This window comes from Carex rostrata, chromosome 1 (genome assembly GCF_964058835.1).
Source record: "Carex rostrata chromosome 1, lpCarRost1.2, whole genome shotgun sequence".
Taxonomy (NCBI): Eukaryota; Viridiplantae; Streptophyta; class Magnoliopsida; order Poales; family Cyperaceae; genus Carex; species Carex rostrata.
The window spans coordinates 19,315,304-19,330,028 of NC_135918.1; the positions used below are offsets into that span (position 1 = coordinate 19,315,304).

The 14,725-nt window shown below is 35.9% G+C and overlaps 2 protein-coding genes and 1 pseudogene across 4 annotated transcripts; 2 read left to right on the plus strand and 1 right to left on the minus strand.

Moving 5' to 3' along the window:
* Positions 1 to 1,177: 1,177 nt before the first annotated feature.
* LOC144564027 (disease resistance protein RPM1-like) lies at positions 1,178 to 5,927 on the minus strand. The gene is made up of 4 exons (XM_078313523.1): positions 5,670 to 5,927; positions 4,922 to 5,136; positions 4,217 to 4,463; positions 1,178 to 3,483 (listed from the first exon to the last, which is right to left on the minus strand). The coding sequence occupies exons 1-4, from the start codon at positions 5,925 to 5,927 to the stop codon at positions 1,483 to 1,485; spliced, it is 2,721 nt and encodes a 906-aa protein (XP_078169649.1). The 3' UTR covers positions 1,178 to 1,482.
* Positions 5,928 to 10,094: 4,167 nt separating this feature from the next.
* On the plus strand, positions 10,095 to 11,534 carry LOC144562808 (U-box domain-containing protein 21-like). The gene has a single exon (XM_078312103.1). It carries the CDS (start codon positions 10,161 to 10,163, stop codon positions 11,415 to 11,417), a length of 1,257 nt encoding a protein of 418 aa, XP_078168229.1. The 5' UTR covers positions 10,095 to 10,160; the 3' UTR covers positions 11,418 to 11,534.
* Positions 11,535 to 12,315: 781 nt separating this feature from the next.
* On the plus strand, positions 12,316 to 14,117 carry LOC144562899 (protein transport protein SEC13 homolog A pseudogene; annotated as a pseudogene). 2 transcript variants are annotated; one of them, XR_013514224.1, is made up of 2 exons: positions 12,316 to 12,462; positions 13,064 to 14,117. The product of XR_013514224.1 is annotated as a protein transport protein SEC13 homolog A pseudogene, transcript variant X1 (transcript). The 2 variants fall into 2 exon arrangements; XR_013514227.1 differs by having other exon boundaries at positions 12,322 to 12,462; positions 13,075 to 14,117.
* The last annotated feature ends 608 nt before the right edge of the window (positions 14,118 to 14,725 follow it).

The following is a 14,725-nucleotide window of genomic DNA, read 5'->3' on the forward strand; positions in this document are numbered from 1 at the left end:
TTCGCTTATGTATCCTCTGAGGAGAAACGAGTATGTCCGATGCCCATTGAACCTACTTTGATCCAATAGGATCGACAACCGTTCGATCCTATTCAAAATCCGTGCTCACAGAATTGACAACAGTTCACACGAATATTAAGTATCCACGGAGATATCTCAACTTTTGCGTGACGGATGTGTACGGTGTATTTGTGCTTTCAGATTCGTGCAGAACGTATTTGAACAGTTGTGATTTTCCAGAAAACACTCCAAGTTTGAGATTTCTCAGAGGATGCGAATTCCTGTTGTTTGGATTCTCTGATATTTCGTTCTTTTTTGTCTTTTCTTATTTTCTGATATTTTCCTCTCTTTGCCTTGGAATTTTTGGGTGGATTTTAACAGAGAAGATTTTGCCACACGAAGCGCACGGACTATAGAATAAAAAAGAACTGTAAATGGTTTGTGCGCTGCATGAAGCTAAACCTACTCTGTTAAAAAATTTACCCGAACTCTTAGATGTGTTGATGTGATCTGAGCCGTTAAATCTGGGATGGAAGGTACGATTCAAATGTTGACCTCTCTTTCGTATTTTTATATATCCCGTGCGTTCTCTATGGTTGTTGCGGTCTGTTCAGCCAGTTATTTTGTATTTTTTTATAGATCCCGTGTGTTCTCTATGGTTGTTGCGGTCTGTGTAGCTTTTGTGGAACATTTTATTTCTTCCTTCTTCCACCGATAGTGGAAAAGTCAGAAACAGCATGTCCGTTGAGCACACAAAAGGCCACAAGAATAATACAATGCTGGATCTCTGGAGCTTTCATGCGATTGAGACGGTAGACTTCATTTTTTTTTTTTTTGGAAGTACTGGTTTTTTTTTTCTGGATTTTATACCTTTTTTAAGTATTGACACCACCTCATTACTGGCAAAATCACATCATTACATTCACTTTCACAATTTTACAATTTCACAACTGAAAACAAAAACAAAAAAACTTAAAAATAAATAGATACTCAACATCTACACTTTTCTCTTGAGTTTAAAAAAAAAATTTCAGATCCAACACGGTACCGGCATGTCCGTTGAGCACACAAAAGGCCACAAGAATAATAGAATACTTGATCTCTGGAGCCTTCATGCGATTGAGATGGTAGACTTCATTTTTGTTTTTTTATTATTGAAAGTATAAAAAACAAGGGATGTTCAAAGAATGTGATATGATTGAATTAATTAGGATAATTTACTTAATTGAGTATTGACACCACCTCGTTACTGGCAAAATCACATCACATCATTACATTCACTTTCACAATTTTACAATTTCACAACTGAAAACAAAAACAAAAACAAAAAACTTAAAAATAAATAGTTACTCAAAATCTCATTACTGGCAAAAAAAAAAAAACAGCCTCATCTCATTACTGGCAAAACAGAATTCAGATCCAACGGCTGAACGGACCGTGTAGAATGAGATCTGAGCCATCTGTTTTATTCTGGCACGAATCTCAAAGCTTGGTTTTAATGATTTGTACATCTTTTATTTTATCAAAATTCTCTCCTTGTTGGTTTCTAATTTCCATGATTAATCTATCCATATTGTAAATTCTCACCTCTTCCAGTTGCAATTCTTCTAAACCCTCAGGAAGGTTTTCTAATTTGGTACACCCTGATAGAATTAGCTTTCTGAGTTTTGGCAATGTCTCTGAATCAATCTCTATCCATTTCTTTAACACATTCAAATTATTCAATTCTAGCTCTCTCACATTCTGAAACCCATTTGAAAGGAACCGAATCGTTTGCCCGGTATACGCCTTGCAAAGAGAAACCCTTTCGAGAGAATAAATTTTCGAGAGCATGTCAATAAACCGTTGGTCAATATGCGACAATATCAGAGTTATACTGACAAGTTTTGGCATTGAGATTCTGGTATTCTGAGCACTGATTTCCTCCTCATCTACTGCTTCTTGCCCGTCTAACTGCCCGTGCAACTCCAAGATTTGAAGGCACCGCAAAATCGCATTTGGGTTTGTAAAAATGGTTGATGGAAGTAAATCATGAGACGACTTTACTTTCAAGCACAGGTGTTTTAAAAAGAGCAAGTTACCGAGCGATTTGGATATTTCTCTTGCTTGAGAAGTAGTGAGCCGCTCCAGGCTCAATGATCGAATGTTTGTTATCTTCTCTAACAATCCGAATTTGTTGCGGTGGTTCCAATAGGTGCAATCTGCGGTCCGTAGGGTTTGTAAGTTGTAAAGTGCACCGACTCGTTTCGGTAGTTTTATGGTATCAGCAATTATGTGTCTCAGTGCCTCAATTCCCCAAAATGATTCTGGTAAATTTTGAACTGAGGTTTTCCTTATATCTAATGTCTGGAGATTTAGAAGCTTACCGATCGAATTTGGGAGCTTCTGTAAACCTTCGCAATGAACTCCCAAGTACCTTAAGTGGATCAAATTACCAACTTTTTTCGGCAATTTTTTTATTATTAATCCGTGCAAGTCAATCACTCGGAGAAACTTTGATTCGAGTAGAAACTTCATTGTGTGATGTGGATGATGTTTAGAATATTTTTCCGAACAATCACACATGAAGGACCGAAGCTTCGGCAATGAGTTCTTGACTTGCACGTATTTACTAACATAATTTTGAACGTTGATTCGCCGGATCATGGTTGGAGACACGAGATTAGCATTGTCACAAATTGTAACAAAGCTAGACCCGTGTGCTACGGATTGTAGAAAAGTGTGAATTCGTTCATTGACAGCAACAACTGCAATGCCTCCAAATTCATCCTTTTCTTGAACATAGACGAGAGATCTCGAAATCAATTCTTTTAGATACCCCTCCCCGATTTCCTCGGGTGTTTTCCTATATCTAGATTCCACGAATCCCTCTGCGATCCATATGCGCACCAATCGGTCGGCTTCAAAGCCTGTACTCTCTGGCATTGCAGAGAAGTACAAAAAACAGGACTTCATTTGGTGAGGTAGAGAATCAAAACTTAATGGTAACAACCGGTCAATCGGATTTCGCACGGTGCTAGACTCGAGATAGGTAAACACCTTCTTCCATAATTTAGATGAAAGTTTTGTGCGTAAAAGGAGCGCTAAAAGAGAAATACTCCATCGTTCACCTTTAGTTACGGCATGAACCTTTGGTATGAAAACATTGAATTCATTAGAACTTTCGGTTCGATTCTCGAAAACTATTTGTGAAAACAATTCAGTGCATTCTCGTAGACTTAAAGCGACCGCTGGACGAATAGTAATGATATCCGATGATTGAGATAAAATCGCAACCTCACTTGCATGCTTTGGGATTAGTAGCACTCTGCTACCGTTCTCTTCATCCGGCAAGAAATTGTTGATCTCCTCCCAATCGTCTTGACTCGCTATACCATTGAACACAACCAGATACCGTCTTTTTCGTAACAGAGCACAGAGCGCCTCACCTTCGTCCTCTTGCTTGCAACTGTCTACTTCTTCTTGATCCATTTGCTCTTGCACCTGGAAATATAAGATCATTTCTCTTTAGTTATATATATATATATATATATATAGAGTACGGCTAACGCGCTTCCTCTAGCATATGGGCTGAAATGCTTCCGGTGGAAATTTGAAATTTCAAAATCCAAAAAGTCGATCTGAACCGTTCATCTTCTTCTCCATATTAATATCTGCTTGGAGACCAAATTTTACATTTTTCTGAAATTTTTTACTATTTATTAAGCCACTTTGAAAATTGCTGATCCAACGGTGGCTTACCAAACAGTAAAAATCAGAAGCTACCGTTGGATCAGCGATTTTCAAAATGGCTTAATAAATAGTAAACAATTTCAGAAAAATGTAAAATTTGGTCTCCAAGCAGATATTAATATGGAGAAGAAGATGAACGGTTCAGATCGACTTTTTGGATTTTGAAATTTCAAATTTCCACCGGAAGTATTTCGGCCCATATGCTAGAGGAAGCGCGTTAGCCGTACTCTATATATATATATATTCATTAAATTAGGGTTGAAAGTATTTATGTCAGAAATTATCGTGATGCAGCGAGTAGCGGTTTTTGCAAGAACACTCAAACAAGAGAAAAAGTTTTGTTAATTTCTTAGATAATCTGAAAAGATACATCCAGCAATGCCTTATAAGACTTTGTTGGTTTGGAATAACGAAAAATATAAATAATTGCCTAAATAGATAATTTCTGATAGGGTTGAAAGTAATAGCAGATAATTTCTTATACCTTACAGTAGATGTCAGAAAAGGTTTCATCCAGGCTGAATTTTAGTGGCAAGTTCTTCCAGGCAACAACCCCGAAATGGTTCTTAACCTCTGCACTGTTGTAGACGTTCTTTCCGAATGATGCGATTCCATTGCCAGAACCGATAACAGCGATAACTTTTCTCTTGTTTTCACCTCTCAGAAGTTGATCCTTCAGTTCATTGACATGCACTTCAGAACCAACTGGTTCGTACGAATCACGGCCATCCCTTTACAGTGACGAATATCAGTATCAGTCAGGGTTTAGAAGTATAAATTTGAAGAAAATATAATACTAATTTAGGTTAAAGCAATTAGAACTATAATTAATATCATAAGCTATTAGGAATAAAACTAATTGTGGCTGATCAACATGCATTTCAAATTCCAAAAGAAAAAAAAAATGAAAACAGATATTTGAATATTGACTTTAATCTGATACATTTCTCTTGCTACCTCAAAAAAATCTGACAAATTTCTTTTATTTCGTAAGGGCACTGCATGATTACAAAGTTCTTAACAGTTATATTCATAATTAAAGCTCCTAATAGTTATATCACAACTCCAAATAAAGAAGTCAAATTCTTTACACACAAAAAAAAAACAGTATGAATGCTTTTTGAACTACTTAAATTGAGTTTTTATATATATATTTTTTTATTTTATATTTGGTTAATTAGTATCATACCATTTTAAACTTGTCTTGCTCATGGATGGCACTTGCCATGATAAAGGATCAAACTGGATTTGATGAGTCGTCCTTTGATTGTCAAGCTCTTCTAGCTTATCTTTCAAGGCCTCAATCTTTCTTAGCAGTTTGTGATTTACCAGTATTTCTTCAAAACACTGAAACTTAAACAAAGCCTTCCAGTGCCTGTAGCTTGACAACCTGGCCTTCTCCACCTTCAATTTAAGACAAGATAGTAAAAAATAATCAATACATATATACATTCTACTAGCACAAATGTAACTGCAAATACACACACACACAAACACAACACTTAATTACATAATAATTAATTAATCGTATTATCTTGTATATATTTAACTCCATATTCTTACATAGAGTGAGGTTATGGTACTATGCAAAACGCATATTGGTTTGTACTCTATATTAATATCTTTGTTTTCAAATTTCAAATAGTCTATCAGATTTATTTAACATGATTTTCATATCAAAATGTACTTGCAGACTAATTATTTTTTTTATTTTTAGATATTTTTATGTTTTTTAGATACGTAGAAAAACACTACTTTTGAATGATTTAGAATCTTGATCTAGGATTTTCTATCTAAATAAATAGTAAAAGAATTCTAAAAATAAGAAACTCAATCTACAAGTATATTTTCCTAAAATGAAAAAGAAAACAATGCTTAGTAAATTAGTATATATTTAAGGTTTATAAAGCAAATTAAGTATCAAGTAGATTTACAACCATCCCGAAAAACTCGTCGAGCGTGTCTTCAGCTTCAAAGAGAAGTTCAATGGCTTGTTTAACCCAAAGTTCTTCGATTTGTTTCCGACCGGCACGACCTCGTTCTCCAACACCTTCCAAGAAAGTTCGCAACCATGCCAACTTGTTGTTGAGAACACACACGTCGTCACCGACTTTGACGTGCAAAAGCACTTCTTGAGTTGCAACCTGTGACAACTTGTTCATCACTCTCACAACCATTGCTCTAATATCTGCCATTTTAGTTTAAGTAATTAGCTTAAACTTTTTGTTTGGTTTTTTATTTTGATCCCTTGGTTTGAATTGGTTTTATTTTTTTGTAAGTAGTTGTATTTATAGAGGCAGTTACTTGAGATACTATAATATGTTTAGTGCCAATTAAGTGGTGCAAGATTATTAGTCGTGATCAATGAATGGATGTAATAAAATTGTTATTTTAATTGGAACGTGAAGGCTTTTCATGTTGTAATTAAACCACGTTGTGGTCACATTCATATAAAGTTGATGGCCAAAACATTTCTATTGCATTTTCTCATGGAATGTGGATATGGTAAAAAAATATATATGTATTATCAGTGGATTGTGGACTATCGTGAGGTAATCAATTTAGACTGTAAGTTATTTAAAGGTAGGCAAATTTTTTTTTCCGAAAATAGACAATAATCTAATTATACATAGATCTATAATCCGTTTTCAAAATCCAAGGGTAGCTGGGCAATTTTGCTAATCCTAGTTCAATATGACTCCGCCACTGGTAGTATGCAATGTGCAGATCGGTCTGTGTTATGAATTTATATTTTCATATTTAAAGTTCAAATAGTTGATTCGAAATGCTCAACATTATTTTTATATAAAAATATATTTAGTGATCAATATTTTTTATTATTTTTTAGGTAGATAGAAAATCAATACTTTATGATGATCCAAAATCTTTAGATAAGATAACTTTTTACCTATCAAAAATATGTAAAAGAAAATTGTATCAAATATAAAATTTGGTTCCAAATACTTGTTTATATAAATATCATGTGAATAATTCGGTTCGACTGTTTGAACTTTAAAAACAAAGATATAAATTTACAGTACGTACCTATGTGCACATTACAAAGTATCATTGCCTCACTCTTTCTCAGGTTTAAATGTTTAATCTATCTATGAACCAACATTTAATTTGGTGGTAAAAAATAATGTTTTATTTATGTAAAATATTGAAGGATTAAAATCAATTTCATTATGAACATTAGATAGTTGGAAAGCTTGATTCTAATCTCTTCTAAAAAAAAAAAAAAAGTTCAAACCTGCCTAAATTTTAGTATATAGTAATTTGTTAATTCAGAGGTAAATATATTATGCAAATTAATTAGACGGCACTGGTTGGTGAGTTCATTGGTTGAGTTAACATAAAACAATTAATACAATGACGTGCTCATCATTTTACTTTTTTTTTCATTATTTATCATTTACAAAATGCCAATCATTTAATCATGTTCATGTGTCATTGACAGCTCTTTTTGATCCCCAAATAATTGATTTGGGTCAACTATGCTTCTCTCATGAATAAACAAAAAGAAAAAGATTCAAAGGATATTCAAAGAACAAGAATATAAATTTTTCTGCATTTTTATAAGACACTTTTTTTTTTTTTTTTTACTATATTTCAATTGTTTTTCTCTCCATGTTTCAAATCAGATTAACTTTTCTTTTCTTGCTAAAGCAGAGCATCTCTTGTTCAATTCATTCTAGTATAAATTGTAATACTGGTAAAGGATAGTACCAGTACCGGTACCAGTCAGATCCTATTACAAAAGGTTTGTACCAACACCTATGAAATATCTCGTACATTCAAAAAAATTACTAATATCAATCTTTTTTTCTTTTTTCTTTTTTCTTTTTACATCTGACAACTAATTAAAAATAAATCTCAGAAAGCAAGCAAACCAAATCAAAAGCTTGTCATTTTGCTCATAATACATATCAAAATGTAAGAACAAATACACTTAGTAGAGTTATTGATTGAATCATCCAAATCAAAAGCAAAACCAGATTTGATACTGACAACAATCAACTAAGAAGTATAGAACAGGAAGAAATTATAATTAAATATGATGAATTGTTTACATTGAACTAATAATATGAAAAGGAAATTTCCAGAAATACCCACAAAATAATTAATGAACTAATAATAAGAAGGTATATTCAAGCTTAAGCATATTTACCTGCTAGAGATGATATTTACCAGTATACTGTAACAATCAAAAAGAAATTACTAAGCAGTTTACTTAAATCATAAATGTCAATCCAACAAATTTTAAATTGATGATTCTGGCAAAATCTTTAAGACCACTTAGTTTCAGTTCACCAAGTTCTCCTTCAAATAGTGTCATTTTGCTCATTTTTTTTTTCTTTAATTTGCACAGATGTAGCAACCTCTATTAATAAAAATCAATATATAAACAATTTGATACAAAACAAGAAAGGAAACAAAGCTGAATAGAAACTTCAGAATTTAAACACCACTTGATAAACTTCCATTGCTCCTATATATATACCTGATTGTACTTGACAAAGGAAGAACCTATGTTACCAGGCCCTAATTAATGAAGAAAATTAATTTGATTAATTTAAGTTCATAACATTAAATAAAGTTAAATACATTGAAAAAAGGGTGAATTTCACGTATACCCCTCAAAAACCTCAAAATTATGTAATTCCCCCCCCCCCCCCTAAAATTCATAATATCATATTTAGCCCTGTAAATTTCAAAAATTACATAAATTTGATTAATCTATGAGTTTTGAAATTTAGAGGGGTATATATGATATTATGAATTATAGAGGAGGGAATATGTAATTTCAAGATTTAAAATTCCAATTTAGTCCCTTATAACCCAGTTTTACCATATCTGTCCATGCCAGGATTTTTTGCAGTAAAAAATGTTATGAATTAATAAAGTTTCTCACTGCTATTAAAATGGAATGCGCCATTTTTCAATTTTTCAATGATATTTTCTACCATAGTACCATACTAGCTTATAAAAAGACAGCGCCATGAAACGGGTACAAATTTTAACAAAGTAGTTTTCGCTTCATGCAGTGCATGTACAATATCCAGCGCTCTTTTGGTTCTATACTCTGTGCTCTGTACAAAGGCAAAACGACTCTGTTAATACAAGCACAGAAAAGATGGTCGCAGATAGTGTTGGAAAAATGAAACGGCAGAGCCGGCTCCGTCACGGAACGGCACAGCACGTGTTACTATTCCGTGCTGTGACTTGCATGTCGCGTGCCGTGCACCCCTTGACATTTTGATCACGGCACGGCACGGCTGCACGCGAAAGATCCGATCACAGTACGTAATCACACGAGTCACGTGTAATTAGAACCGTTAGGTGTTAATCAAATAGTGAATCTTGAATAAACTAACTTAAATTATGAAAAAATAGTTAAACGTGAAAAACATAACTAATTATATTTGAACACAGCACGTAAATAATCACGACACGCGAGTCACATATGTCTTAATCACTCCTTAACATTTTAATCACGGTACAATACGATATGAGTCAGTGTTGACTTAAATCACAGCACGTTTTTTTACTATAGTCGCAGAGGAAGACCAGTGCGGTAGTGCGGTCATATCTATTTTTCTTTTTTTAATATTTTCATTATTAATTATTTCGTTACTTTATGAGCCGTGCCTACCCGAAGAGATGATCCAATGGGTATCGGACCACACTTTCCAGATACCAGCATAAACCGTCCGATCAGCACAAAATTCGTGTCACGTGATTCTTAATGCTGATCATACGGATATAACATGGTATCGGACCAAATTTTGTCCGACGCCTATCTGACCGCCCCTGGAAGCTTTATACCTACTGCCTCGTGGACCAGAGAAATTTCGCCTTTTCTAATTTCTACGACATTCTACATATGACACGACAAGTCAAAGCATCAACGCGCACCGCTCCGCGAGTTCGGATCTCCTAAAGTAATCCACTTTTCGATTTTAGATCCTAACCGTTAAATTCTAATCGAGCCGTCAGACTAAAGGCCCGAACTCGAATCTAACGGTCTTCATATAAAATAAAAATTGTATTACTTTAGGGGATTCGGAGCCATTCGCTGTTCGCTGCTCACTGCCTCCCCATTCAGAGTTTCAGCGGTCAAAAGAGTCTGACTTCAACGGTCCACAGTCAAACTTCTTACAGTCTTACTTTACCTGTTTCCAGCAGTTCCGGATTCCCTAAAGTAATACAATTTTTGAGGTTAGATCCGGACCAATCCAAGCACGGGTATCTTTAATCTAACGGTTCTGATCTTATGACGAAAATTGGGTTACTTTAGGGGATGCCACATTTATACACAGCGACTAGAGACTATATATCTTATGTTCACTCCATCTCTCTTCTCAATTTCCTTCTCATTTTCTCTCCTCTTCTCACCTCTCTCTCTCTCTATTCAACAACATAACATGGCTTTCATAGCAAAGCATATTGCAAACATAGCTGTCCCGATTCACTTTCGATGCCCGATCTCTCTAGATCTCATGCACGACCCGGTCACTGCTTCAACTGGCATCACCTATGACCGACAAAGCATCGACAAATGGCTCGAAATGGGTAACAACACATGCCCCGCTACCAATCAACACATCACGCAAGATGAACTCATCCCGAATCACGCATTGCGCCGGCTTATTCAAGAATGGTGTGTAGCGAACCGGGCTTTGGGCATTCAGAGAATACCGACTCCACGAATTCCGTTAAGTAAGATGCATGCTTTGCAAATCTTGAATGAGATTTCTTTGTCGAGTGTAAGAGGAGATGGGATCCGGTGTAGCGCATCAGTTACCAAGTTAAAATCTTTAGGGAAAGAAAGCGAAAGAAATAAATTGTGCATTGTTTCGTGTGGCGGGTCACGTGTTCTTGCTGCGGCATTTCGTGAATTTTCCGGTGAAGGCATTGAAGGATCAAAATTAAAACTTGTGGAAGAGATTTTATCGGCTTTGGTATTTTTCTTTCCACTCGATGAAGAAGCAAAGCAACACATCAATTCGCCTTCATGTTTAAAAACCATTGTTTCGATTTTGAATTACGGAAACTTAGCCGGTATGATCAATGCCGTAATATTACTTAGAAAATTTGTATCATCACACGATGTACCGGCGATCAACTCGGTTGCCAAGACAAAGGGATTAGTTGAAGGATTGGTGAAACTGGTACAAACACCAATTTCAAATCAAGCGACAAAGGCGGCATTGGCCATCATTTACTATTTGGTCACAACCGATGACAGATTAGCAGCAAAATTTACCGAGTTGAATATCGGTTGTTTGGTTTCGGAGATGATAATAGATTGTGATAAGAGCACATGCGAGAAGGCGCTAGGGGTGCTAGACGGGTTGTTCAACTGTGAAAGAGGAAGAGAGATCGGGTGCCGAAATCCGCTAACCATTCCGCTCTTGATCAAAAAACTGAATCGGGTATCCGATTTGGCAACAGATTTCTCTGTTTCAGCACTCTGGAAATTATGCAAGAACAGAGATTGTTGTGCAGCAGAAGCAGTTCAAGCTGGTTTGTTTCAAAAATTGTTGGTTTTGTTACAAATTGGTTGCAACAGTGTTACAAAACAGAAGGCCAGTGATTTGCTCAAGCTGTTGAATTCATCAAAATCCAGGGTTGATTGTGTTGAAGATATAAAGTTTAGAGGGATAAAGAGACAATTTTGATTTAGTTTTTAAATTGTAAATCTATAGACATAACAACAATATACAAAAGAAAAGAAAAATTGTACATAAACAGTTTTGTTGTTAGAAATTAGTATTGAAGGCATTTATTTATCATTATTAATTGGGCCATGATATGATAAATGTTTGTTTGTTTGTATAAAATATAAATACAAAAATGCCTTCAAAATTCAATATGTTCCAAGTGGAAAAATATATTTGGTGATGTCATCTATTTGAACATGGTTTAAAATTTTCTAAAGAACAGGAAAAATTTAAAGAAGAGGAGAGAAAAAAATGTTCATTACATTTGATTGATTAGTAATTAGTAATTTTGAGGGTGTTTTAAATTTAATGCTTGGCGTTAAATTGATTTCCATTGAAATGAAAAACAACTTTACTGGCCCATCCGGCCCGGCCCAAATTTCATCTCTCACATTTGGGGTAAATTTTTTAACAGAGCATTTTTTGCTTCATACAGATACAGCGTTGTTTTGATTTTATGGTTCATGCGCTGCATGAAGTTAGAACTGCTCTGTTAAACTATTTACCCCAAAATTTACACCGCAAAGCAAATCCCAAAATTTGAGCAAGAAACCGTTTCTTTCTTCTACACTTGGAATTAATAAAGTCTGAGGTAACAGAAATGTTGAGTTTAGATTCGAACCGTTTGATCCGATTTTGTACGAATATCAAAGAGTCCCGTGCATTCTACCTCGACCCAGATTGGCTCCGATTCTAATCGGACGGTCCATATTTAAACTCAAATATTCTGTTGCCTCAGAGAGACTTTCTTTTGGGTAACAATTGTTACAGAATAGTTTCGACTTCATGCAGCGCAAGTACCATATGCAGTGCAGTTTTAGTTCTATAATCCGTACTCTTCATAAAGTCAAAACTGCTCTGTTAAAATCTTTACCCCATTCCTTTTGTGGTTCTTTGGCAAATTGTTTTTCCCTGCTCATCTGGCAAGAAAAAAGAAAAGAGAATCACCTCTCTCGCTTGTTTTCCGATTCCTCCATTTCTTTGCACAGCCGATCTCTTCCAGGTATCCCCCCTCTCTCTCTCTCTCGATAGATCTGTGCTCCTAGTAGAGAGTGATCAGTATCCGTGTCTGATTTGTCGTACGAGCTAGATCCGTGTCTTCTATTACTGTCATTCGATCTAGGGGGAAGAAAGCTAGTAGATTTATTGACTTGATCATTTCTCCAATTAAGCCTCTTTTTTGTACAGTTTCTTATGGATTTTTCGTTGATGTCGTGTCTATCATTGTAATTTAGCAAAACAAGATCTGTATTTTATGGGACGAGGAGGTGGGAGGGAGATCAATGCTTAATTCCTCGTCAATTACAGATCCTTAATTAATTAAAGATCGGGTTTTGCATCAATAGATATTTCAAATTAGAGGTTCTTTTTTGTATTCACCATCAGTTGTAATCTGACTCTGCGAATCAAGATCCTTACATGATTTTTTGAAACTAATTCCACAGTTTAGTTTCTTTTCTTTTATTATATGCATCCCTGAGAGAAAAATTTAATAATTTGCCTTTAAAATTGTCAAATTAAGTTTCATTTTGCTTCAATTTTGTGTCCTCAGATAGCCCAAGAAATACTGACCATAAACTGTTTGATAAAATGCCTCTGTGCAGGAAATTTGCAGATATACTGCCATGTCATCTCAAAAGATAGAGACGGGCCACCAAGACATGGTCCATGATGCAGTCATGGATTACTATGGGAAGCGTCTCGCCACAGCTTCATCAGATGGTACAGTGGAGGTACTCTCCATCGGGCTCAATTCTCAACTCCTCGCTACACTCACAGGCCACAATGGACCCGTTTGGCGTGCCTCGTGGGCCCACCCCAAGTTTGGTACCTTCCTTGCATCCTGCGGGTATGATGGCAAAGTCATTGTCTGGAAGGAAGCCTCTGTTGGTACCAATCAATGGAGCCAAGTACACGTGTTCACTGATCATACATCATCAGTGAACTCCATCTCGTGGGCCCCGCATGAACTCGGGCTTTCCCTGGCATGTGGGTCCTCTGACGGGTCCATTTCAATTTCCACGGCACGTCAGGACGGTTCCTGGGAAACAGTTAGGATTGATCGGGCCCATCCAGTTGGTGTGACATCTGTGTCTTGGGCACCAGCTGTTGCACCAGGGGCATTTTCAGGAAATTTTGTTCACAAAATCGCATCTGGCGGTTTCGACAGCAGTGTCAGGATATGGGAGATGATAAATGGCGTGTGGCAACCGGAGGCGGCTAGCATTTCACAGGTACATAAAGATTGGGTTAGAGACGTGGCATGGGCCCCAGGACTGGGATTGAAATCAACGATTGTGAGTTGCTCTCAGGACGGCACTGCGGTGGTATGGACCAAAGGGAAGGAAGGGGAGGCTTGGAGGGGTAAAACCATAAAAGACTTTGGTGTCCCAGTTTGGAGAGTCTCGTGGGCCCTCACAGGCACCATGCTGTCAATTTCTGATGGAGAGGGGAATGTGACTCTATGGAAGGAAGGGCAAAATGGTAATTGGGAAGAGGTGACCAAGGTTGAGATGTAGAGGAAATTTTTCATGATGTAAGGTTTTTGTAACGATTTCTTATGTGTGTTGTTTGTAGGTGGCAGTAATATTTTGTTTGGTAATTATTGTATTGCTGTGTACTCATTTTACATGATTAGACTAAATTTTAATCGGGTTATAGGGCCGGGGTTTTGTTGGTTCTGTTGAACATAATTGTTTCATTTGATTTTTATAGATATTTAGCTCTGAATTGTTTCCAGTGAAGTTTAGATTTTGTTGCTGGTATTATTGCTTAGAAATAATATTGGGTTTTCTTTTTCAATCTTTTTTTTTTTTAAAACCTTAGTAGAGACTGCGAAGTCGTGAGAGGGAATCGAACTCTCGACCTTTGAGTACAACAACTCTAAGATATCTTCCTAACCAATTGTGCTACCTTCCCTTTCTCTCTTTATCAATCTTTTCAGTACAGAAACTTTTGTGCTTTACAATGTTTGTGTGTTGTGATACATTGATACTTTCTTAGTTAGATGTGTTTGGGATGTATAGAGGCTAAGGATGCTTAAGCTTAATCCAGAAGTAGAGAAGTAGAGGTGCTTTAAAAGACCCGAACAGTGACTAAGATTTCAAACAAGAAGAGGATAAAGGAGTGAACTTAATTCTCACTAAGGAATTGTTGTTCGAAAGAATTAAGTGATTATGAAAAATAAAGAAGGCTTAAAGAGACTAAAGGAGTGTTGCCGAAATTTGAGAATAGCACGAACCCAACAAATTGTATGTTTGGATAGG